Source organism: Ranitomeya variabilis, chromosome 8 (assembly GCF_051348905.1).
Source record: "Ranitomeya variabilis isolate aRanVar5 chromosome 8, aRanVar5.hap1, whole genome shotgun sequence".
Taxonomy (NCBI): Eukaryota; Metazoa; Chordata; class Amphibia; order Anura; family Dendrobatidae; genus Ranitomeya; species Ranitomeya variabilis.
Genome location: NC_135239.1, coordinates 198,335,661 through 198,363,528, shown reverse-complemented (window position 1 = coordinate 198,363,528; position 27,868 = coordinate 198,335,661). Strand labels below are relative to the sequence as shown.

The 27,868-nt window shown below is 41.7% G+C and overlaps 1 protein-coding gene and 1 long non-coding RNA gene across 2 annotated transcripts in view; one reads left to right on the top strand and one right to left on the bottom strand.

Annotated features, from left to right (window-relative positions):
- The window catches only part of SUCLG2 (succinate-CoA ligase GDP-forming subunit beta), a 162,589-nt gene that overhangs the window by 118,438 nt on the left and 16,283 nt on the right, over positions 1-27,868 (top strand). The window contains exon 10 of the mRNA XM_077276044.1: positions 22,876-22,996. Within this exon, the coding sequence (XP_077132159.1) occupies positions 22,876-22,996 (121 nt within the window). The remainder of the gene's footprint in view (positions 1-22,875; positions 22,997-27,868) is intronic.
- Positions 14,771-26,579, bottom strand: LOC143787375 (uncharacterized). Its single transcript, XR_013218344.1, has 3 exons — positions 26,514-26,579; positions 26,084-26,172; positions 14,771-14,877 (listed from the first exon to the last, which is right to left on the bottom strand). It is a non-coding gene; the product is annotated as an uncharacterized LOC143787375 (long non-coding RNA).

The following is a 27,868-nucleotide window of genomic DNA, read 5'->3' as shown; positions in this document are numbered from 1 at the left end:
TTTTGCAGCTGGCCAGAACTGGTGTAAAAACACCAAAAGTCGCAAGGTTTTTTTTTTTTGCAGCTGTGAGTTGTGCAAAGCTGTGGAAGACCCCTTTAATTTTACAATTCCGCACCATACTGTTCACTTTATTAAAATGAATTTATCGCCATATTTTTTTTTATCCCTCTATAACCAGTATCACGTGGAGAAATTATTATAGCTCGATATAATATAATTGATAATCACCGAAGCTCGCATTTTACCTGTCGTGTCACCAGGAACAATTTAAAAATCACAGATGCAGACGAAAAATAAAAACCTCTCTGCTCCCGTTCTGCATAAATCCCACGCTGTTGTTTATTCTTGGTGCTACTAGTGCTGGAGCATGCAAATGAGATGCTAATGATGTGCGAGCTGCCTGCACTGCCTGCAGCATTCTGCTCATAATGAAAACCACAATATTAGTGGTGGTGTGTAATGTGCAATTCCCATTAATGCTTCACAAGGAGGAAGTTGATACACTTGTATTTGTTCCGCAATCCCCTCATTAGCAGCTGCGGCCCCCTGAGACGGAACACAATAAAAATGGCGACTGTAATGAGAGGACACCTGGTACTCAGCTTTTGCTGAAAAAGTAACCTCCTTTTTTATTTATTTCATAATAGTTTGAAAATAAGCAACTTAGTAGTATATCTTATAGATGAAATCTGCTTCTTTATCCTCCAGGACTGATCTTTCATTCTTAAAATTCTCAAGTAAAATTTGCCTTCAGTGAATACAGACTTTCTTATTACTGAGATGGGAGATGACAGTTGGTGCTTATGAAGTCCTATGGAAAACTGTGATGGAATGTCTGCATTTTCTGCCTCTAGTTCCTCCCCCTCCATAGAATTTTAAAAGCACCAACTGTAATTTCCTATCTTATTGATGGGAATATCTGTCTTAACTAAATACAGATTTTACTCCAGAATGCGGATTTTACCCCTAAATTGAGAATGAAAGATCAGCCCAGGAGGAAAAAGAAGCAGATTTTTCTGATCAGATATTAGAACTTGTTTATTTTCATGTGTACTATTGATTTATGAGATAAAAACTAAAACAACGGCTACTCTATAAAGGTATGCTCCATGTTTGCTGATACATTCTTATTGCTGAAACATATAAAAATATAACCGTTTTCAAAGACTTCGCTTTAAAAATCTGTTCTCGTTTTGTAAGTCTGTAACTCTCAGGCCTATTTATTTGTCTCCATGGTAACAGACAACAAACAGACTTTGCGTAGTCTGATCATACTGCTTTGCCTTTGTCCTATACTGGTTACTAACAAATATATGGTATTTTATAGGTAGGGGTGTAACTATAATAGGTGCAGGGGTTGCAGTAGCTGCCGGACCCTGGAGACCATGGAGGCCCTTTTATCCCATATGAAAAGACAAGACGTGTTAGTTGGGGGCGCTGATTACAGGGGTTGTCCAGGACCAAGATATTGATCTATCCTTAGGCTATTTCATCAATATTAGAGATTTTGGGAATCCAACACTTGGAAACCCCATCTATCAGCTGTTACCTGGTCTAGTGGCTGCCAGACAACTTTGTACACTGGATGTTTCAGGGATCTGACAGCTGTCTAGTGGGGGTATCGGACCTCCACTTTTTTTTTTTAATCATGAGAATCTCTCCTAAGGAGAGCTCATCAGTATAATAGTCCTGGGCAACCCCTTTTAACAAGAAGTAGAGGCAAGAGAATACAACTCCAAGATCAGACGACCAAAAGCTTTTTTTGTTATGGTCTGTAACACTAGATACACATGGACCTGCGTCTGTGGATGTGCATGGGCCTGCACCTGTGGATGCGCATGGGCCTGCGGCTGTGGATGCGCATGGGCCTGCGCCTGTGGATGCGCATGGGCCTGCGCCTGTGGATGCGCATGGGCCTGCGGCTGTGGATGCACATGGACCTGCATTAGTGCTGTAGACACAAAACGGTTGAATACCTTTTATCAAGACTTTTTGCAAAGTTGCTTAATCTCTTTTAGGTACACTAAAAGAATAAAACAATATATTGTTTGCAAATGTACGACTACCCTTTAATTGCTGGGGGCATACCCCATGGCAGGGCCCTCCAGCTCCTTCTGTGTATGGTATGTTAATGGCCATGGTTGCTGTACCTGCATCGTTGCCAGTCTTATTGAATCCTTACTGGTGCTGTTATTCTCCTTAAATATTGCAAAGCCAACAAACAAAATGTCCCAATGTAAAGCAAAAAAATATTTGTCAGCCATTGTGTTTCTGTAATTGAATGGCTTCTGTAAAAGGATTAGTGAGCAGGAAGATGATATTGAGGGTTCCTGGAACACACAGAACTGGCAGGCAGGAGCTTATATGGTGCAGCTGGCACCAGTACAAAGAGCGCGGAGCCGGAGGAAGCAGCCAGTACATCTGCTGGTAGTTGGACGTCTCTGCTCCATGCACAGTGTGCGTATGTTCCCAGCACAGGATGCGAAGATTCTGTCTCTTTCCATTTTGTTCTGACTTTTGCCAGGGAGTTTGGTGGGTAAATGCTTCCACGGCAGCAGCATATGCCCGGGGTACGTTCATTAATTTGAGAAGTGTTATGATTACCCGATAAGCTCCTGTGTTATTCAGTCCGTGGAGAATGATGATAATTTCCTTTGAGGGATTAACACAGATCAGACAGTTTTATCCCGGGTCTCCAGGGCGGTAACTGCAGAGGTAGCGGTGCAGACCCTCCTTTGAGGGGTCTGTGCAGGTTTTGCATTAGTGACCAGGAGCTTCAGGGAGTCGTCTGGGGGTTTCTAGACTTGTATTATGTTGGGGTGTGGATCAGATTTACAGTTTCCAGCAGATTTTTGGTTGCCATAGCTGGTGCAGTCTTTTTGGAGCCACAACCCATTGTAAAGACCACTTGTCTGAATGGAATTTGGCCAGTAGGACCCTCCATCAATTTACAGAATTGTTTCTCACTATTGGTTCTGTGGGAAGGTGGCCCTACAGTGGCTTGCGAAAGTATTCATCCCCTTGGCTTTTTACCTATTTTGCTACATTACAACCTGTGTGTAAATAATATTGTAATCCGATTTGTGTGTGATGTATCAGCACTAAATAGTCTAAGTTAGTGAAGTGAGAAAAATATAGGCATACATTAAATTTATGGGATTAAGTAACTAAAAATTGGTATGTGAATATGTATTCACCACTTTTGCTATAAAGCCCCTAGAAATTTCTAGTGCAAGCAATTACCTTCATAAGTCACATGATTAATGACAGGACCTCCCCCCGTGTGCAATCTAATGTCACATGTCTGTCAGTATATACACTTTATCTTCTCTGAAAGGCCACAGAGGCTGCAACCAACACCATTAACAAGAGGCTCCACTAACCGAACACCATGAAGACAAAGGAGGTCTCAAAACAACATTATGAAGACCAAGGAGATCTCCAAACACCATGAAGACCAAGGAGATCTCACAACAACACCATGAAGACCAAGGAGATCTCCAAAGAACATTATGAAGACCAAGGAGATCTCCAAACACCATGAAGACCAAGGAGATCTCGAAACAACACCATGAAGACCAACGAGATATCCAAACAAATTAGGGACAAAGTTGTTGAGAGGTTCCAGTTAGGGTTAGGTTATAAAAAATATCCTAATCTCTGCTGATCCCCGGAGCACTATCAAATCCATTATTGTCAAATGGAAAAGACATGGTTCCACAACAAACCTGCCTAGAGAGATCCGCACACCAAAACTCTCAGCCCTGGCAAGGAGGGCATTAATCAGAGGCAGGACAGAGACCAAGGTTAACCCTGAAGGAGCTGCAAAGTTCCCAAGCAGAGACTGGAGTATCCATTCGTGTCCATGTGACTACATTGTCATACACTCCATATTGGTGGCTTTTAAGGAAGAGTGGAAAAAGCCTTTGCTTACACACAAAAATTGTATGGCTCGTTTTAAGTTTGCCAAAAGACGTGGGAGACTCCCCAAATGTATGGAGGAAGGTGCTGTGGTTACAGGAGACCAAAATTTAACTTTTTGGCCACTAATGTAAACGCTATGTCTGGCACCAAACCAACGCCTCTTATCACCCCCAAGAACACAATCCCCACAGTGAAAAAAGGTGGTGGCAGCATCATGCTGAGGGGATGTTTTTCGGCAGCGGGGACAGGAAAAAGGGTCCAAGTTGAGCTGAAGATGGCTGGTGCAAAATACAGCAAAACTTTTTTTTTCTATCAGTGATCGGAGACTGGGATGGAGGTTCACCTTCTAACAAGACAATAACCAAAAGCATACTGCTAAAGCAACATTCGAGTGATTTAAGGGGAAACGTGTAAATATTTTGCTGTAGCCTAGTTAAAGCCCAGACCTTATCAATTGAGAATCTCTGGTCAGACTTGAAGATTGCTGTTCTCCGGAGGAAACCACCTAACCTGAAGGAGCTAAACCTTTTTTTTTTGCCTTGAGATATGCATAAAAATCCAAGTGGTAAGATGTGGAAAGCTCAGAGACTTATCCAAAGCGACTTGCAGCTGTAATTGCTACAAAAGGAGGCTCCACAAAGTACTGACTTTAGGGGGTGAATAGTTATACAAACTAATGTTTTGAGTTATTTTGTCTTATTTGTTTTTTACTTCTTTTCTTCACACACAAAAAAAGAAAACCTAATATTCATTTGGTTTCCCATTACTCTGTATATTTATCAAATCGTTGGTGTTCTATTTTTTGACATATTAAATCAGTGGGAGGGAGTCCATCTTTTGCCACATCCAGTCAGTGGGGTTCTCTTTTTCAGCACATCTGATCAGTAGGGATTCAGTCTCTTGGCACAACCGATCAGTGAGGTGGGGTCTGTAAGTTGGCAAATCAGATAACTGGGGGGTCCATCTCTTGGCACATCCGATCAGTGGAGATCTGTCTCTTGACACATTTGATCAGTGGGGGGGTCCGTCACTTGGCACATCAGATAACTTGAGAAGGTCTGTCTCTTGGCACATCATATCAGTGGGGGGTCCGTCTCTTGGCACCTCAGATCATTGGGGTCTGTCTGTTGGCACTTCAGATGAATGGAGGTTCTTCTCTTGGCACAACACATCAGTGGGAGGTCCATCTTTTAGCACATCAGATGAATGTTGGCTTAGTCTCTTGCAACATCCGATTTAGTTTGGTTTCACTTTTAGCACATTAAATCAGTGGGGGTCCATCTCTTGGCACATTAGACCTGTAGGATTTGACTTTGGTACATCAGATCAGTGAGAGTCCGACGCTTGGCACATCAGATCAGTGTTGGTCCGTTTCTTGGCACATTAGATCAGTGTTGGTCCGTTTCTTGGCATATCAGATCAGTGAGGGTCCGTCACTTGGCACATCAAATCAGTGAGGGTCCGACACTTGGCACATCAGATCAGTGGGGGTCCATCTCTTGGCACATTAGATCTGTTGTATTTGACTTTGGGACATTAGATCAGTGAGGGTCCGTTTCTTGGCATAACAGATCAGTAAGGGTCCATCTCCCTCTTGTGGTCCGTCTCTTAGCACAACAGATCTGTTGGTTGGGTCTCTCTTGGCACCCCTATCACAGTCAGCTGTATAATTTGATTTGGACTCAATGAGGGTCTCAGCAGCCGGACCGATCCTGAGTATAGGTGATCTATGCTCAAGAAATGAGTTCCTGAATGTGGTCAAGAATAAGTTTATAAAAGTATAACCAGAAATGTGTTGCTTGTATTGCCATGTTCACATTTGAAGTATCCTCTGGAATTTTGATGAAAAAATACTGCAGATTTTCTGCCAAATTGAAATCCACAGTAAAATTCTGCACCAACCACACACCCTGTGTGCACATACACCAATAGTACAAATCATGAGATTCCCGACGCTCCCCGTACAGGTGCCGCTAGATGGTGGCTTCTTACAAGAGCGGTGCATGCAGGTGTTCATCATCTCTGGAGATGTCTGCTCAGCACAATCCTTATTACAGGAGCATATTACATTTTTGCTGGTAATCACCTTCTCTCTCGTTCCTAATGATGATGAGGAGAGGTGCCAGGGGCTCATTATCGGCTAAGTACTTGCTTAAGGAATTCCGCACTCTCTACCGCACGTTCGACAATATTATAGGATCTGACTTACTTGGACTTTATCAGTTTTTCACTTCTTTTTTTTTTCTTTTTTTAATCTCTCGACCTGGATGTAGACATGATGTGACAAAAATTTGGACAAAAGATTGCCGTCATTTTAATATTGTTTATTTTTGTGTGTTCTTTCATTACCGTGTATTCATTATTGGGCTCTGTCTATATTTTCGACACAAACCTTTGCAGTCAGTTCAAAAGTAAAAGAGACACCACACAGAGGTTGTATTTTTGGATTGAGAAAAAAAAGAACAAAACAAAGCCTTACCTAACCGGCTCATACTGCCCCCTAGTGGTGGTTTGTATATTGCAGGCTTGTTAAATGCTCGGCCACGCAAAACAAAAAAGGCAGAACTGTTTCTATTCTTGGCTGCAATCTGTCCAGCAGTTGTTCATTGCATTGTTCAGTTTCGGGGATTTTCAGTTCCCACGTTTTATTAGCTGCATCATTAGCTGTTATTTATTGTATTCGTCTGTTTAAAGAAAATGACTGATTAGATCAAGTTTTTGTGTTACGTGGATTTTGCAATGTTTTTTTTTCTTCATTTTATCACAATGTTTATTAAGAGAGAAAATTGGTAATCATGCAGTATTTCTTTATTTTCACTCTGACCACTGTGACTTTTTTTTTTTTGGACTCCTACTTCCTGTCCATTCAGGAAGAGTTATCAGTAGTGTTGAGCATTCCGATACTGCAAGTATCGGGTATCGGCCGATACTTGCTGTATCGGAATTTCCGATACCGAGATCCGATACTTTTGTGGTATCGGGTATCGGGTATCGCAACAACATTAATGTAATAATGTGTAAAAAAGAGAATTAAAATAAAAAATATCGCTATACTCACCTGTCCGACGCAGCCGGGACCTCAGCGAGGGAACCGGCAGCGTTGTTTGTTTAAATTTCGCGCTTTTACTTGGTTACGTGAAGTCCCGGCTTGTGATTGGTCAGGGCGGCCATGTTGCCGGGACGCGGACCAATCACAGCAAGCCGTGACGAAATTACGTCACGGCTTGCTGTGATTGGTCCGCGTCCCGGCAACATGGCCGCCATTAACCAATCACAAGCCGTGACGTCACGGGAGGCTGGACATGCGCGTATTTTGAAAAGCGCGCGTGTCCAGCCTCCAGTGACGTCCCGGCAACATGGCCGCCATTAACCAATCACAAGCCGGGACGTCACGGGAGGCTGGACATGCGCGTATTTTGAAAAGCGCGCGTGTCCAGCCTCCCGTGACGTCACGGCTTGTGATTGGTCAGGGCGGCCATGTTGCCGGGACGCGGACCAATCACAGCAAGCCGTGACGAAATTACGTCACGGCTTGCTGTGATTGGTCCGCGTCCCGGCAACATGGCCGACATTAACCAATCACAAGCCGTGACGTCACGGGAGGCTGGACATGCGCGTATTTTGAAAAGCGCGCGTGTCCAGCCTCCAGTGACGTCCCGGCAACATGGCCGCCATTAACCAATCACAAGCCGGGACGTCACTGGAGGCTGGACACGCGCGCTTTTCAAAATACGCGCATGTCCAGCCTCCCGTGACGTCACGGCTTGTGATTGGTTAATGGCGGCCATGTTGCCGGGACGCGGACCAATCACAGCAAGCCGTGACGTAATTTCGTCACGGCTTGCTGTGATTGGTCCGCGTCCCGGCAACATGGCCGCCCTGACCAATCACAAGCCGGGACCTCACGTAACCAAGTAAAAGCGCGAATTTTAAACAAACAACGCTGCCGGTTCCCTCGCTGAGGTCCCGGCTGCGTCGGACAGGTGAGTATAGCGATATTTTTTATTTTAATTCTTTCTTTTACACATTAATATGGTTCCCAGGGCCTGAAGGAGAGTTTCCTCTCCTTCAGACCCTGGGAACCATCAGGAATACCGTCCGATACCTGAGTCCCATTGACTTGTATTGGTATCGGGTATCGGTATCGGATTGGATCCGATACTTTGCCGGTATCGGCCGATACTTTCCGATACCGATACTTTCAAGTATCGGACGGTATCGCTCAACACTAGTTATCAGCAGTTTCCTGATCAGCACAGGCAGGATTACAATGACAGGTCACACATCTACATAGAGCGATGTTACATCTTCTCCTCCCTGTTCAATAACTTCTGCACACACTCATTAGATGCTTCTAAACTGCTAACGTACATGTATTATTTCCTGAAACAGGAAGTGAAAGTTTAAAAAAGCCCCAGTGACCGGTGTGAAAATTGTAAGATTTCTATTTTTTATTTTTAATATTGATTGTGATATGGAAAAAAATCCTAAAATTTATAAAATATAACATGCATTCAACACAATAAGGTCATCTTCTGGTGATGGCTTCACGTTAAGCCCCAAACTGAGTGTTTCTAATATTTATTCATATTTCTATAAGATACAGAAATGCTTGAAAGGGGTTTCTTCTTTGAACTGTCTCTTGTTTTTAGAAGGGTCTCCCACCAGTGCGTGGATCGCAGCGTATTTCTTTGCTAGGACCTCCATGATCATCTGCAACATGTGAGGGAACCACCGCAAACATTACAGACAATGCATCACAGAGCTTTCATTGAAAACCGTAGCCTGATACTGGGCAAAGTTGAGAAAAAAAGATTTGCAAGACCCTAATCCTGTGGCCATGTCGGTAGTGACCCCCCTGTTTATAAAGTCCTAATTTGGACAAGCGGAAGTGCCATAAATAAATGCATGTCCACCAGGAGCGCTCCTGGCAATTTTCTCGTACTTTCGCTCCGACTGTGCGGCATTACTGTATTCCATCATTCATCCTACTGCTCGTCTTTGATGGAATCACTGAGATCAGAAGGTGTTGAGGATTCTTCAAGCTTTTCGAGACTTTTGCTCAGAGACATCTGCTGGCCGCCAAATGGAAAAAAAACAGATCCTCAGGACAATACACGACTGCTTGCTGAAGATATGAAGAGCTGTAAAATATAGGTGACAGCCAGACGTTCCTTTTGCATTTTATTTTTTTCTTACCCTCCTCCACCACCCCACTCTTTTAATCAAAAAATCTGATGCTGACAGTGGTGAAATACATGAATCCTACAGCGTAATCTCAGGGGCTGTCACAGAGCAGGACGCCGCTGATCTGTCTGACCCGGACAGTATTTTAAGCATTAGGACGATCCAGTAAAAAATGTAGGCGTAAGCTCTCCTTTAATGAATAGGATTAGGGTAATGTATGGCCGTGGCTATGAGATTTGGCGGAGCGCAGAGAAGCTACATCCGTCCCAATTGGCTGGGGGTTTTAGCCACTGAGTCCATCGGGCTTCATCCGTTAATCAGGCCGGGTCAGGTTTGTTTTATATTGCATGGCAGTAGACTGGGCAGTGACTCTGCTTTTTTTTTTTTTAATAGTTTCTTTCTTCTGTAACGCCCAACCATTACATGCATTTCTGACATCCTTCATAGCTCATAAATATCATTCTCATACAGAGAATTCATTGCCATTTTGGGGAGGAAAAAAAGCTCATGACCATCTTTTTCTGCTCGGCAATCGTTGCCTTATCACCCAGAAGCATGTAGACCAAGGTGACTTGAAAGTAGCTCAATCACTTGTCCAATTAGGATATAACGGGGTCAGGACCCTCGTCTACGGGCCATTCTGTAAGTGCAGATCCTGGGCCTTCCATGTATGTGTATGGCCCTACACTTCTCCTGCAGTAGCCATACCAGCAGTAATTAGTTGATTGCCAGACTGGCAAAAAAGAATTGTCTTAATGACTGTACGTAAAGGCTCCGTACACATTAGAGTGCTCGTATGTTCCCCACGAGAGAGCCGCTGCCAGACTCGGCTTATCACTTAGAGAACTAATGGCTCAGCCATTGGAAATCCATCTGGCCCGAATCCTTCTCTCCCCCGTCATCATCCTACTGAGGAGAGTCGGGAGAACTTCATACACATTAGGCTGTCAGATGATATCTGCAGGTTCAGACGACTTTAGTCTAATGTGAATGATTAGCTTGATGACTTTTTTCTTACTACTTCCATTTTTCCCTCCATCTGTAGAGGAAGGCAGAGAAAGAGTGAACAGTAACATAACAGCGCGATCTGACTACATAGTTTGTAGTCTGTAACCATGGAGACGCATAAGTTTGCACAGGAACTGTATGCACAATATATTTTTTTATTTCATTTTTTTTATCTACGGAATATAAGATCTGTTGAAGGCCACATCCACTTGTGTTGTACATGTAGAAGTCCCTCCTGCCAATATAATAGTGTTCAAAACTTTTAGAAATCTGAGTTTAAGTAAAATCTGTATTACATTTTTAAAGTCTAATTTTTTTTGTTTTTAAGTCGAAGATTTTTTTTGCCTTCATCGAATTCATCAGCCATAACTTTTATTTATTTTTATTTTTTTTTGAGAAGTTGTTTTGTTGGTTTTTATTCAGTTTTTGTTAGTTTTTTTTACAGCACCAAAAAAAAGTTGACTTTGGTAAAATTATCTGACTAATGTGTATAGGGATGTCTTGAATAATCAGGAATATTGGATTTCATTGTGCCCAATCCTTTCTTCTCAGAGGAGACGAGCAGTTGCCAAAAGACTCTGGAATCGGCCCTTTCCCTGCTTTCTATTAAAAACACGTGCATGCTCAGCCTAACCGAGTGTGCATGTGTATAGAGGAGTCGGGATGAATATAATATCTGTCAAACAAAAGCGATCTAAGATTTAAATATATCAACTCTACTCATTCTATCTGTTATTTGGAAACCGAGACCAAACAAGTAATGAAAATCTTCAGTAGATGAGGGGTGAGAATCCCGCGCACCGCTCATCACACGTATTTACTTATTTATTCTGTATGCAATTCTTTTACCAAAAAACCTAATAATGATACATTGATTTTATGCAGCGCAGGCGGAGTGTGTGGAATTGTGCAATGGAATGTAAAACTGATAGATTCGGTCTCTGACTTCTCCCCGGAATATTCAGTTTCATATCGTTCTGGCTGCAGTTCTTTAACTGTTTAACACCCAGCGATATAATATTCTGTCTTGACGTGGGGGGAATTGTTAAATGATCTCAATATTACATAAATGTATCACTGGCTATATCAGGCGTGGTCACGATCAAGCCAGTCATACATGTTTCTAATATTGACCTGATTCATAAACATTGTATCCAACTGTCCCCTGATGTCTGCCCTTGGGAGGCAAAATAGGGTCCTTGTTTTTCTATGGGTAACGGATATCCCCCCCCTCTCCCCTTGGCAATAGACATGAAAACTTAGCCGCTAGATTCATTCTAGTTAGCAATGCAGGAATATGGGCGAGCTCCGAACAAAAAATAAAGGAGTTCTGACCCCTGTGTCTTGCTGTTGGGGGGGGGGGGGGATTTCGCTTGAGAATTGTGATGTTCGGACCCCATATGCTTACCTCTAGGACTCACACCCATCTGGATAATGGAGGCGCAGCGCTGAGTCAATTTTTTGCCGACCCCCACCCCACCCCAATCACTGTTTTTTCCACCAAGTTGTGCAAGGAACTGCCCTTTTTGAAGGTTTTTAAGTTTCCAAAAACCCTTCTCCTGCCTACAGTATGTTTTACCAAACTGTGCTTTAATCACCATCCCCAGGTCTTTGTGAAGTTTCCATTGCTGCTCCTGGTGTCTGTTGTGTGAACATTTACAGGGCTGCAGCCAATCACTTGTGTATGCAACTCTGGCAAAACCACTGAGCTCACTGATTGACGGCAGAACCGTCAACAGACACCGAAAGCAGCGGAGAAGGCGCAGCGCTGTATCCATGGAGGATGACAGATTGGAAACGGATTTTCCAAAAATGGGTGCAACTATACCGGGATAGAAAAAGAGGACAAAGCATCAAATGCATCCCCTTAATTTTCAAGGTCAAACTTTTTATAGATTTTATTAAAAATAAAAAAAGACCATACATTTGAGCTGTGACTGATTTACGGATGACCCTGCTTCGGTGCCACACAACAATGGCGCTCGCTCGTTTGGCCGACGGAGCTGAGTTTATTCTGCTATCCAGCGCCTGACACCATCAAGCTTTATGGATTCATCTGCTTCATTACAAGAGAAAGGTCCCAGCCGTTCTGTTTAACCTTTGCTTCGATGGGCAGGATGTAGAGGATACCCAGTAGACTCGCACTTCGGAGGCGCAGACAGTTAGACGTCCTCTTTATAGATTTATAAATGTGCTGCAAGGGAAGAAGACGTTGACGATTCCCCTCGTTTTAATTCTCCGGCTAATGATGATAGAAAGCTGCAATCCATCTCCAAATCCAAAGCTTCAGACGGAGACGCGTTGCCTTTACCCCTTATTACGGGGCTGAGAAATCGCCGCTGCGGATGTGCTTTTTATTACACACTTCCTCGCTTTCTTGCTGGCTGCCATTGTTGTTCCACCACGAGAAGGGAAAGAGATGAGAAGAACATAGATTCACAATGTTCTGCAGATCGTATCATCAGATCTTTCTCACCTCTGACTTCCTAAGTAGATAATACTGGAGGTCTGCCAGTGCCTTCTCCCCTGGCGTTACATTTGATGACCATTTTTCTTTGTGGATTTCCATATCTGATATATATATATATATATATATATATATATATATATATATATATATATATATATATATATATATATATATATATATATATATATATATATATTTTATTTTTTTTTCAATAACAAAGGTATGAACTGTGATATAAGCTGGTATGCATGCAGCGTGTAAGCGCATGTTCACACTGGCCACTGAGCAGGATAAAACCAAAGACAGAAACATAATGATTGAATACCATGCCGTAAATACATAAACGTCAATAGTGCATGAAAATAATATATGGTACTTAGTTACAAAGAAAAAATAATGCAAAAGCCATCCCACCACTTCACGGTGACCCTAATTGCGACAGTCCTAACTCTAATATTAAAAACCTTACCGTTTGCCAAGTGACATGCATGTAGATAAGGGCCGAGATGGACTGGGCCCAACTGGTGGACACACAGCCAAGGGAGACCACATCAATACGATGACCAGTTCAAAGTAAAGGCAGAACACACGTTTATATGCACATGGTGCCAACAGACTGAAAAAAAAACAACAAAGTTATGAACTGGGATTTAAACTGTTGTGCATCCAGTGTGTTAGCGCACGTTCACACTGGCCACTGAACAAACTAAAACCAAAAACCGAAACATAATGATTGGATACCATGCAGTAAATAAACAGCAATAGTGCATGAAAATAATATAGGGTGCTTAGTTAACATGTTTTTTTATTAAAAAAAAAAATGCAAAAGCCATCCCACCACTTCACGGTGACCCTAACTGGGACAGTCCTAACTCTAATATTAAAAACCTTACCGATTGTTAAGTAACATACATGTGGATAAGTACTGAGAAGGACTGAGCCCAACTAGCAGACACGGATTGCATCATGTGCATATAAAGGTGTCGCCTGCCTTTCCTGCAGTGATGTGCTGACCATAGGCACGCGATTACTGCAGCCATACACGGGCCACATCGGTGAGGGTAGGGCTGTCAGTACATGACCAGTGCCGCCTGTGATTGTCTGCAGCATGTGCGTGTGGTCCAGACTTCGTCACTGCAGGACAGTCTGCAATAATTCGACAGGACCACTGTGGTGGCATTTGACCAGTAGGGGTTTACTAGATGATTATTAATTTTATTTTATTGTCCTCTAGGCTTTGTAGCCATTCAAACAAGCTCATCATCTCAGTGACTGTGTGAATCTCTGACATAAATATGTAGAATAAACCAGCACCAAGTATGGGATTTAAGAACAAGATGGTATTCTACAGAAAGGTGGACAGCCACACACTCATGTCTCGGTAGAACATCTGCCTTTGTAAGCCCCTAAGGCTTATTTGCCAACTCTCTCAGAAAAAAGGGGAGACCTTTTGAACTCATTCAGACCTTGCAAAAGCCTTCTGGGAAGTGATACTCCCAACATTTTTCATTGATGAAGCTTGTACGTCCAGAGGCGTATTCAAGGGGGAAACTAAAAACGAGATGGTGTCTTCCAGTAAGATGGACAATCCAATGTGTGCATACACACTCATGTCTCGGTGGAACATGTGCCTTTATAAACATCTATGGCATATTTTCCAACTCTCTAAGGAAAAAAAGGGGAGATCTTCTGAACTTCAGACCCTGCAGAAGCCTTCTGGGAAGTGATACTCCCAACATTTTTCATTGACCAAGCTTGTACGTTCAGGGGCGTCCTGATGGAAATGAGGGGTGGTTATGTAAAAAAAAAAAAAAAAAAATGAAAAAAACTTTTAAAAAATGTGCCCTATTTAATGGTAGCTTTCAAAACTCAAGGATTTTGTCATTTCATAAAAAATATAGTATATAGAAAAAATGATAAAATTATTGAGCAGATAACTTTTTGTTCCACTCACGATCCTTACCAAGCTTCTTTATTTTATTTATAATACTGAAGAATACAAGAATTTTAACTACTCAAGTGATTATTTCTTGCTAGCGCTGGAGTGTTTTTTTGTTTGTTTTTTTTTACTGTTAAAATGAATGGGATCCATTAAATAATGTATATACCGTACTTATTATATTAATAGTACATGGAATTCTAGAAAAAAAAATTCTTACACTGCATGATGTTATGGAATAGCGGATAGATGTAAATGGACTTCATGGTTGATGTGTGATTCATCGATATCCTCTTGTAAAAAACTGCACAATGCATACATTTGCCCGCCGAGGACGGTGGTCATGAATCTCGCAAAGACAAGATGGAAAACATAATAGTGAGAAGAATTAATTGATGGACTGATAATTAAACACACAGGAGAGCGCCATACACCAGAGCTGTGGATCAGTATTCAGCACTTGTAGCTCCGTAAAATTCTAGTGTATCCAAAGCACCCAAGTGTACGTGTAGCCTATGGATATCTGGAGATGGGCAGTCAGAGACTTTTTGATACTTCAACTTGTAGAAGTCTTTACTTTATATTTTATGCTAAAGATAATTGTTAATGACATTGCCTTGGTTCTTGGGTCGCCTTTCAGCTACAGAATAAATTTGGAGTCAATCCGTAACACTGTATGGGCTCAAGTTTTATACACTCAGATTTGTTAAAAGCATTTCATGTTTCATCAAAGAGTCTAACTGGAAAGTAAAAGTTTACTTTGCCGGGAGTAAACAGATCAAGTCCACTATTACGGTGCATAATGGCAGTGATCTTTAAAGTGTGCCTGTCACTAGGTCAGAAGGATCCCGTTTTGACTTTTTATCCCCACTGCTCTACTAAGGATTTAATTTTTTTGTTTTTTTTAATCCGCCATATGGTTTTGAGAGATGGACATTTTTTATTTAGTGCTAATTTTCATATATTAACTAAGGGGGTTTGTCTCACAGGATCCTCTGGGGCGTGTCTTTAGGCTTCTCTGGATAATTACTAGTGATGAGCTAGTGTACTCTTTGCTCGGGTTTTCCCGGGCACGCTCGGGTGACCTCTGAGCATTTATGACTGCTCGGAGATTTAGTTTTCATCGAGGCAGCTCAATGATTTACAGCTACTAGCCTGCTTGATTACATGTGGGGATTCCCTAGCAACCAGGCAACCCCCACATGTACTTAGGCTGGCTAATGGCTGTAAATCATTCAGCTGCCGTGATGAAAACTAAATCTCCGAGCACTCATAAATACTTGGATGTCACCCGAGCGTGCTCGCTAATCACTAATAATTACCCTTCGAGTACTACCATCCTGGTTCAAACAAATCCTAAAAATATCATTAAGGAGACCCCCATATCTCTGGTACCGTATAGAGGATTTAAAAGAAACAACAAGCGGAATACCCACCAAACACAGCTGCCATATTCCCTGGCAGATGTACTGTGAACATATTTTGGTGTTGTTTTTTTTTGTTTGTTTTTTTTAGGTATTTTTCCTTCATTTGAACACTGTGACTATGTGAGCAAGACTCAGGATGAGCCGAAACGGTATAAGTCACAGTTGAATAAATCATGAGAAGTCACAATTAATGCGAATGAATACATTTTTTTTTTTTTTGTATTATACACAATCACATTTGACAAAAAAATTCTATTGGGTTCAATAAATTTTGTCACGGCGACAAGCTTATGAGAATCCTGTATTTTGACTTAATTCTTTACAAGCACCTCCCTATCGCTGAATGCCGACCTTCTTTATATGCGGTTTCAGAGACATGGGCATTTTTAGTGCTGATTTTCATGATCTTTATTGGCTCACAGGATCCTCTAGGGCGTGTCTTTAGGCTGTTCTGGATAATTACCTTTTGAGCACCGCCCTCCTGGTAAAAACCATATAAAATAGCATGAAGCGAAAAAGCCTATATCTGGGGAACCGTATAGAGGATTAAAAAGAAACAAAAAGCGGAATACTGAGGAGAACAGCGGGAATAAAATAAGCAAAAAAAACTGGCCAATTTTGAACTGTTGACGCGCTTTCTTTTTAATGGCTGCAGGAGGTTTTTATATTATTGCCATAAACTACATTGTACTTTCATGTTTTTTCTTTTTTTTTTTTAAATAAATCAGCTTGAAAAAGTCAGACATATTCTCAACCTATTAATATATAGATCTCTCCCCCCACTCCTCCAATTCTTCCTCGATCATGAGACATGAAGAGTTCTGATGGATCCTGGTTTTGAGTCTGCGACTCCGGTCTCGACATCACTGCCTTCTCTACCTGCCTGTTTAGGGGTGCCATCATGTATGAGAATAGCCTACAAGTCTTGGGGTCTCCTCTTTTTTCAGGAGTCCCCGGGACAGTAGAGGCCTTTGGATTGGTTACGTGCTCATCATCCTTCCATCACATTCCCGCTATAGACATACTGTGGTTAGTTAGCTTAAAGAACTCCACTCCGCCAGCTTATTTACAACACAGATAAAATGTCTGCCTCGTCAATTGACCCTGACTAACAGCGTTCAGAGCGATGCGGGGCCATAAATGCAAACAGCACATAGTTTACATAAAGATGGCGTGGTTTATGCTTCTATTACACGAGGTTACGTCCAGAGCTCGGGGGGGGTGGGGGAATTTTAGTATTTTTGAAATGAACTTTTAATAAAATCAGCTTTTATGCTGCGCTCTCGGAAAGCTTACCGACTGTGAAATGCTGCTTGCGCTTTTTTTATTTTTTTTTTACTCCACCACAAATTCACTCCTGCCCGAAAAAAAAGGATTAAGGCCGGCGTCACACTCAGCGTATGTAAATACGGTCCGTTTTTTACGGCCGTAATACGCAGAAAAGTCCCCAAAATAGTGATCCGTATGTCATCCGTAGGCAGGGTGTGTCAGCGTATTTTGTGCATGGCATCTTCCGGATGTAATCCGTATGGCATCCGTACTGCGATATTTTCTCGCAGGCTTGCAAAACCGACATCTAATGGATTTATGTGCTCATTGAGACACATATATACATATATATATATATATATATATATATATATATATATATATATATATATATATATATATATTCTGTATTTATATTTAATTCAGCGCGATATATGTGAAAAGCCGGTAATTCAATTGCCGGCTTTTCATTTCTCCTTCCCAAACCCGACATGATGAGACATGGTTTACATACAGTAAACCTTCTCATATCCCCTTTTTTTTTGCATATTCCACACTACTAATGTTAGTAGTGTGTAAGTGCAAAATTTGGGCACTGTAGCTTGTAAAATAAAGGGTTAAATTGCGGGAAAAATTGGCGTGGGCTCCCGCGCAATTTTCTCCGCCAGAGTGGTAAAGCCAGTGACTGAGGGCAGATATTAATAGCCTAGAGAGGGTGCATGGTTATTGGCCCCCCCTGGCTACAAACATCAGCCACCTCAGAAAAGGCACATCTGGAAGATGCGCCTATTCTGGCACTTGGCCACTCTCTTCCCACTCCCGTGTAGCGGTGGGATATGGGGTAATGAAGGGTTAATGTCACCTTGCAAATGTAAGGTGACATTAAGCCAGATTAATAATGGAGAGGCGTCAATTATGACACCTATCCATTATTAATCCAATAGTACGAAATGGTTAATAAAACACACACATTATTTACAAGTATTTTAATGAAATAGACACATGTTGTTGTAATATTTTATTAGACTCTTAATCCACCTGAAGACCATCGTCCTGAAACAAAGTTAAAAAAACAAACAACAATATTCCATACCTTCCGTCGTTATGTCCCACGATGTAAATCCATCTGAAGGGGTTAAATCATTTTACAGCCAGGAGCTGTGCTAAAGCACTCGCTCCTGCCTGTAAAACCCCGGGTACTGAATGGAAAGCAGTTTGATCTGTAGTTACCTTGAGTCGCGGTGATGCGCCCTCTGCTGGATGTCCTCATGTGAACTCGAGCGTGGGAACTTTTCCAAGGCTCCAGTTCATGAGGACATCCAGCAGTGGGCGCATCACCGCAACTCAAGGTAACTACAGATCACCCTGCTTTCCATTCAGTACCCGGGGTTTTACAGGCAGGAGCGAGTGCTATAGCACAGCTCCTGGCTGTAAAATGATTTAACCCCTTCAGATGGATTTACATCGTGGGACGTGACTGATCATCGGAAGGTATGAGATATTGTTGATTTGTTATTTTTACTTTTTCACAGAACGAGGGTCTTCAGGTGGATTAAGAGTCTAATAAAATATTACAACAACCTGTGTCTTTATTTCATTAAAGGACTTTGTAATAATGTGTGTGTGTTTTATTAACCATTTCGTACTATTGGATTAATAATGGATAGGCGTCATAATTGACGCCTCTCCATTATTAATCTGGCTTAATGTCACCTTACAATAGCAAGGTGACATTAACCCTTCATTACCCCATATCCCACCACTACACGGGAGTGGGAAGAGAGTGGCCAAGTGCCAGAATAGGCGCATCTTCCAGATGGGCCTTTTCTGGGGTGGCTGGGGGCAGATGTTTGTAGCCAGGGGGGCCAATAACCATGGTAGCTCCCTAGGCTATTAATATCTGCCCTCAGTCACTGGCTTTACCACTCTGGCGGAGAAAATTGCGCGGGAGCCCACGCCAATTTTTTCCGCCATTTAACCCTTTATTTTAGCAGCTACAGGGCCAAAATTTTGCACATACACACTATTAACATTAGTAGTGTGGAATATGCAAAAAAAAAAGGGATAGGAGATGGTTTACTGTATGTAAACCATGTCTCATATCCTGTTGGGTTTGGGAAGGAGAAATGAAAAGCCGGCAATTGAATTACCGGCTTTTCTATAGAACACCGCTGCGTATTTCTCACAAGTCACACTGCTGGTCTGTGTGTAATCCGTATTTTTCTCGCCCCCATAGACTTTCATTGGCGATTTTTTTGCGCAATACGGTGACAAACGCAGCATGCTGCGATTTTGTACGGCCGTACAAAACCGTATAATACGGATCAGTAAAATACGGCTGATAGGAGCTGGGACATAGGGAATCATTGGGCCGTGTGTTATGCATATTTTACGGGTGTATTTTCTGCGCTCATACGTCCGTAAAACTCGCCAGTGTGACGCCGGCCTTAAACTCATGTTTCTGAACGTCAGAAAATCGTGTCACTTGTTGATGATTTATGAGGAATGAGCGAGACAAGTGGCTAAAGAATAGACGCCAGAAATATGACGGGGATATAAGCATCGGTAAAGTGAGTGTTAACTCTTACCCGTTGGCTCTGGTTCGTAAAATTATGGTAAAACCTTGCAATGAATTCTCCACCTGACTCATGTAGATAGTGACTGAATCCTGTTATTCTCTAATTACTCTGGTTTATTTTTTTTTTAATAACAAAGTAATCAATTATGAAAACAGTTTTTTAATTTTTTTTTGTTGTTCTGTGACATTAATTACCATTAGCTACATTAAGGCTGTGTGCACACGTTGCGGATTTTTGGCGGTTTTTGCGTTTTTTCGCTATAAAAACGTGCTCAAAACGCATAAAAAATGCATACATATGCATCCCATCATTTAGAATGCATTCCGCAATTTTTGTGCACATGATACGGTTTTTTTTCCGCGAAAAAAAACGCATCGCGGTAAAAAACGCAGCATGTTCATTAATTTTGCGGATTTCCCACTATATTATTGCATTGGGAAATCTCTGGGAAAAAAAGCAAACAATCCGCAAAAAAAAAAGCGAAAAAAATGCATGCGGATTTCTTGCAGAAAATGTCCGGTTTTGTTCAGGAAATTTCTACAATAAATCCTGACGTGTGCACATAGCCTTAGACTTGACTGTGGTAGTTGAAAGCTGCACTTCAATGGCATCAGCCAAGATCAGAGCAAACTCTGATCTTGGGTGTTCAACTACTTAAATCTGGATAAAATGTGCAACTTATCCCACAAAGACAAGTCGACGCACCAAGCGGTAAAAATACCGCTAACATATCTCCAATCATGTTGCTAATCGCTTTCTTACCTTAGCGGCTGTTGGGGATTTGGCTGGGAGAGTCCACGTTTGACTCTGCAGTGACATTTTCAAACCTCAGTGCATATTGCAGATGATCCAGCTTCCAATAGAGAAGGCACAGAGGGTTTATTTCCGTCTCTGTCTTCCTGATCGCTGTATAGATAGTGCTGAATAAGGGCTGTGTATACAGCATATAGGAAGTGCCATTGGCTGGGTCTAGGGAGGAAGCAGGCACTGTCTAGTCCTAGGAGATTGTCAACTCTGCTACGCTGCCAGGAGGCTCAATTTCCACTGTAACTAGGGGTAATATTCCAGCCTCAGTTGTAGGGGAAATCAGATTTAAAAAAAATAATAATGAAATGTTGAAGTGCCTTCCAAAGGTCTTTTATAACCATATAAGGAACACAGTATGTGCCATAAATTTAAAAAAAAATAGAATTAAAAAAGTAGATTGTAAAGTTGCTTCCATTCAAAAATCCTTGGTTTTTTTAGCCACACCCAGTCAAAAAAAAAAAGTGATCTAGAAAAGATCTAGAAAAGATCTATAAAAATAATTGTTACAGAAAGGGAAACAAATTTAAAAATGTATTTTAATAGCCCATTCTGACAATAAAAAAGTGGAAAAACCGCTCTATTTCCTTTTCTCATGAAAAATTTTGTATGATAATAGCTTAAGATGCAAAATAATTTGAATATCTGGTGGAGAAAGTTTTACAGCTCTTTAAACTGCATGTATGAAAACACTCGAAAACCCTGTTTGTTAGACCATCCCTGTATGTGTTGCGGCTGTCGAACATCCGCGAGACATGCAGCCGCCGGGACTCGAACATATTATTTGAGCACACCGAAGACACTCAGCACCCGAACGTGCTCAGATAACACCTTATCTCAGCACATACGCTTATCACTAATGGGGACGTCTCCCACAGTCACTTCTGCTAAGAGATGCACTTAGCAGCAAAATTGGCGGTACCCTTGCTTTATCCAGGCACCCCAAAATAGTGTTAGCGCCCGATATCCTCCTTATCTCTCATCTAGATGTAGAATCAACATGTAAATTGGCAAAATAAATAAATAAGTGTGGCGCTGTTGAATCCCTAGAGGAACACGCAGAACAGATAAGGGAGGAGGCAACAATTTTCATGTTCACTAAGGCAAAACACGGCACGTCTCAGATGTTGATTAGATGTGCTTTTGTACCGGTGATGTTTTCCAAGCTTCACACGTAAACACAAAGAAAACTGTATTAATCACTGTTTGATCATTCTGAGATCTCAGACATCTTCATAGACAGCAAATGCTTTGGATTTTTATTCCCAGTATTAGTATTTATTTTTTTTTATGTACAAATTGCTATTGGAGAGGATGTGTAGATATCGGGTAGGTGCTGGGACATAAGTGGGCCACAGGCAAGACCGCAACTACTCCTGGATCCTCCCTTCTGTTTGTGTTCCCTACATGAATGGTGGAATTGTGTTAGAAGCCGCCGTAAATGTTTAATTGGCTGTGTTCCTCGTAGGACCTGCACTCATACTAAGTAAAGGGGTCCTCTTCCTAAAAATAAAGCATCCGAAAATAGCTGAACCTTCTCACTCCACAGATAGCCAGCGGCTTTATTCAAATTGGCCACCGCTATGCCAGGACCTTTATTTGGTCTGGTTCTCCATGTTTTAAGAGTAGTAGATTTCTATTACTTCACACAAGGTTCTCCAGCTAGAACAAATCCAGGAGACTCCATAACGCATGGGCAAAATGTGCATACAGTACAATTCATCCAAGACCCCCATCATTCATGAAGCTTCAATGTGGTGGATTTGGTGCAGGTGACTTTGTCTCAAATGGGACACTCAGAACATCACCGATAACCGGCTGACAATCTTTATTCACATGGACAATCTTTAGCCGGTTATCTGCACCTTCCGAGTGTCCCATTTGAGGGGTAGCCAGCCGCACCTTTCCCACCACATTGAATCTTCTCCCAGTAATGTCTGACACAACTGACGGAGGATTTAGGACACCGGCAACGTTTCCATCTGGCTATCCAAATCTTTCATGCTTCTATTGGGAGTTGTAGCGACAGTACAACCTCCAAAGGTGAGACTTTTTACTAGCTTCTCATTTTTTTTTTTTTTCCTGACGACATTGCCCTATAAGCGCCCTTTTGTGTGGTCCACATGCTTTTTGAAATTCCATTATTCACGGAGCTTCCACTACACTTGTTTCAGTATATTGTTATGACGGTGCTATGGTTTCTAAGCTTTTAGCATATTATTGGTTCAGAAATGGTAAATGTAATAATTGAATCCTTTTTTTTTCCAGGTTGAAGCGATTCTTATAAACATTTTTGGAGGAATAGTAAACTGTGCCATTATCGCCAATGGGATAACCAAAGCATGCCGAGAGCTGGAGCTCAAAGTACCTCTGGTGGTCAGACTAGAAGGTAATAGCACAGTATATTCTCTTGAGTTACAGTATGTTGTTGTTGCGTCTGTTGTTGTTGCGTCTGCTGTTGTTGCTGGAAATTTCTATTTTTTTAAAGAATTTGATTACGTTTGAGATACATGCATAAAGAAGCTAAGTTGTACCCCAGTATCCGGCACTATACACTTGTTTCCATAGTGTGTTTTGGATCAGTTGATTTTGATGAGTTAAGATTGGCTAGCCATAAAATATGAAAGGGGAACTGTGTCTGGGTGCTACATTGATAACTACTACTAGAACAATCTTAAGGAGGAACTGTGAACTTAGTACCCCTATTTCAGTTCTCAGCAAGAGTCCTAGTGATCAAGTATTTTAAGGGTAATTTCCAATAAATTAAGTGATCCCCTATCTTGCAATGAGTGGTGGTGCGCATGTTTGTCTTCTGCTCCATTCATTGTGGGACTGCTGAGTACAACGCTGAGCTGTTTCCGTCCATCCTATCAACAATGAATGGATCGGTGGCCTAGCATGCGCACCTCTGCTCCATTAAGGACGGGGTTGTAGTGCCATGTTCTTGGGATCACTGTGTTCAGGTGTGCAGGTATCAGAAATGTATTCCCTATCCTATGGATACAGGATAACTTATTTTTTTAGAATAATCCTTTAAATGCCTATTCAGTGGGATTTCTTATAATAACTAAAATAGAGGTACTCTTAGCATGAATCCAAGTAATCAGGTATTTAAAGGGTTATTCTCCAGCGATTCTGAGAATGAGCAGCTCCGGCCTAAATGTCGCGCAGAGGTAGCTACATGTACTCGGCCTTTGTTCCCGTTGTCAATGGGACTGAGGGAAGTAGTACTGTATTCAACAGTCCCATAGACAATGAGCAGAATTGGGCTGTGAAGCCCTTTTCTCTGGATTCCTGGAGGTTTCAGTGGTCAGATCCTCAGCAATCAGCAAGTTATTCCCTGTGGAGTTATCCTGTGGATAGCTTGATTTTGGGGGGGAATTACCCTTTAATACCAATCCTCTGAATAACTTATGAATGTTGATAGTAGGACCCCTATTAAGCTTGCAGCATTCATATATATGTATCTGTCCATGTAATATGGATGACCTACATGAAGTCCATATGACACAATAGGATTTGCATCTTTTATAGCAGTCAGGATCATACTTATCTGATTGCAAATGTTCCTTTTCTCTGAAAAAACTTGGAAAAAAATCTAGTCTGATCAGTGCCGTACAAATTGGCACAATAGTAGTGATTATGGAATAACTTCTCAAGCAGCAACTCAATACGATTACCTTGTCGTTGACTGAATGCAGCTGCCCTGTTGCTAAAGTCCTTTTTCAAGTTACTTTTAGCTTTTATATACATTTTTTAGAAATTGCGATTTTAGAATAGTTCCATTTAAAAAGAAATTTTTAGGTAAAAGGATGTTGAGGTTTTTTGTTGTTGTTGTTTCTCCACCTGTCATTTGCACCTCAAAAACCAGCACGCAGAAGTTCAGCTCTTAGATTAAATTCAATTAAATTTTGTCCCCGTCACAGCAAAGAGGAACGTGTCCTTCTTTTCAACATCCCAAAGGTGAATGTGTGTCTAGATTTCCTATGTTTCTTTTTCTTTTTGTTGGAAGATATAAAAGAGAAAGTGAGAGAGAAAAATGAACTCTGTAGCCTATCAAGGCTCCTCTAAACATTAGTAATTTTCACCCATAAACGCCATGTTTAAGAAGGCCGCTAATTTGCTGTCACCGAGCTATCAAAATATGTCAGGAAAACACAGCGCACAATTATTCCTCCAAAGCTTTCTCTAAGTGTATGAATTCTGCGAGATGAAAAAGAATCTCCGGTGTCTTTCCACTAATCACTACAGGAGTCTTGGTAAATATACTGCCATCACCATTTTCATCCATCCATCATTGGGAGATAAAAATGAGGGCCCTTTCAGGAACTGCTCAACTATAATCCTCATACTCCTCACCCTCACCTATATATGGCAGGAGGTTCTTGCCCTCTTTGTCCTTCTTGTCCTTCTTGTTCTTCTTGTCCTCCTTGTCCTTCTTGTCCTCCTTGTCATTCTTGTCCTCCTTGTCCTCCTTGTCCTCCTTGTCCTTCTTGTCCTCCTTGTCCTCCTTGTCCTTCTTGTCCTCCTTGTCCTTCTTGTCCTTCTTGTCCTTCTTGTCCTCCTTGTCCTTCTTGTCCTTCTTGTCCTTCTTGTCCTCCTTGTCCTTCTTGTCCTCCTTGTCCTTCACTTCTTGTGCATTCTTCCCATGATTTGACCACATATTTTACTTCTTGATTTGCAAACATTACAGTCCCTTTATAGATGACATCTCACTGCAAGTTCTAACGACTCATTAAAATTGGGCCTTGTCCAACCAAAAGTGGGTACCCCCTCTCTTCAGAGACCCCCACAGCGGTTGCATGCACTGTTGTAGTGGCACATAACACCCGTGGTCAAGAGTGGAGGATCCCGCATCTGACTCACATTCAGATACACATGAGCCTGCACTCCGAATTCACCTCCAACTCCTGTCAATCAACTAGACTGTCGCTATGCTCTTGGAAACGGAGAGGCAAATGACAGGCGATTCTCTTACCCTTATTACAAAAAATAATGACTCCCATTTCATAAGGTGAAGTCATATTCCATAATTTTTGATCAGTGAGAGTCTGAATACCAGGACCTCAACATTCCTGAGAAAGAAGTGGATATAGTGCTGGTGTAGTGGTGCATCCGTTTCCTCATTTTTCCCGCACAGCAGCGCAGCGGGCCACCTGGTTGGAGCTGCAGTTGGCCACCTTCACTTCCCCTATATTATCAGAACTGCTTGGGTCCCTGAAGTTGGACCCCCACCATTATTAAAAGGGTTGATTTGGATTACAAAATGCAGGTTTTATTTCTGGTTATGTCCGTTTTAATTTAGCGCACCATACACTACCTGCGGATAGGTGTGGTGCTGTTTTTGGAAGAAAGCAGTCGTTTTTTAAACCTGGACCACTTCTTTAAGTGACACTGTCCTACTATCCTAGCGACATCACTTTATAAGATGGGTAACCGCATTACCTAAAATAATTGGGGGTTTATCGGTACTCACCAAGCGCTCTGACACACCCCTAGTGCACTTTCAGACTAATTTGCATGCAGTTTGAATGCTTGATTTCCTATCGTTGGCACATCTGATTACTACAAGACAGGTATCATTTTAATGGCTGTGCACCTCCTATAAGTCCTTATCACTAGTTCTAATATTATTTTTGGTTATAATACAGGTAATTACTTTTGGTCAGTGGGGGTCCGACTACTGCACCGATGATCAGAACAGGGCACTTTAATCCCCGGTTGTACGGAACAGCAGAGTGCATGCTTGACCGCCGCTCTATTTTTTTTCCCATGGGGCTGCTGAGCTCTGCACTTTGCTTTTTCCCTGTGCTGCCTATCGGTGTGGGTACCAGTGGTCTGACCCCCACTGATGAATTACCTATCTTGTAGATAAGTGATAACTTTTTTTTTTCCCTGGACAATACCTTTAAATCCGTCCCACTCCTCCGTCAGTCAAGATCTGGCATTGAATTTTATGACCAAAGTGTTCCTGATGAGCAGAGCCCCCCAATAAGTATTGATCCTTACAGTTTATACTTCTTATTCGAGTCCCGTGGTTTTATTTTCTTGCTCTCAGGTTGTTGCTGTTATTAGATCTGAAAAGTTAAATAAAAATGAGGATGAATATCTCTGAAACGAGCAGCGATCACATTGTTTAGGCGGTTGTTGATGCGCACACTGTCTGCGCCAGGAAATGCTAATTCACAATGACAAGTGCAGCGTAAGCAATGCTGATGGCAGGCAAAAGTTTAGCCGAATATTCCAAAAAGTGCACATATAACTCGGAATCTTGCCGACGATGCAAAAATTATTCAGTAAATTCAGGTATTGATATTATAAATGTTCTCCCAAGCCTCACCGGCTCCAGTTATAAGGATACAAGGAGCTTATCATCAGGTGTTTAGTTACTTTGTGTACATGCACATGAGAAATTTTATAACGTAAAAATATGAAGGTAGATATATCATTATATCCTTTAAATATAGAGACAATGCAAAACAATAACAAAGCTTAATAAACATAAAAGCGCGGAATTATATAAATATCTATATAGAGAGTCTCTTTGGATAATTCCTTTTTGTTAAGTTGTGATCAGCTTTGGGACCCTTGTATCATGTTGCTAGGACCCTCAGCATGAGCATATAGACAACACATTAGGGGCGCACAGCTGCCACTTTCTGTGCGGTAACATATTTATCTGCCCGTTTGTTTTGTCACAGGAGCGAGTGTTTCAGCCTTGTCACCAGTCCTGTGAGCTCATCATAAATAAAGTCAGTGATGTATGGGATCAGCGGCCCTCAGAACTCCTACATCACTGTCTTGCTTTATGATCAACTCACTGGTCTGAAGACATGGCAGAAACACTGGCTGCTTTGATAAAACAAACAGGCAGAGAAATGTGTTACCTCACAGAAAGCAGCAGGTACGAGCCCCTGCTGTGTCATCTACATGCTCTGTTATGCTTCCTTCCCTGGTATGTGCCAATCATGAACTGGAGCAGCTTTGCATAGTTGAACACCACATGTAAGATAGAACATAGCAGGGGCATAGTTATAAGATTATTTGAGCACAGGAACATTTTTTTTAAGACATCCAGTTGTGGAACTTGTTATTCCAAGATCTATGGATTAAAAAAATGCTGCTGGAGTAAGATAGTAAGGTCTATTGATTAAAATGTACATCGTTCATGGGAAGACCTTTTTGAGCATCTGCAACCTATTTGTAACGCACAAATGTGTTGATTCCCCCTTGTAGCCCCTCTCCAGTCCGATTATTAGAT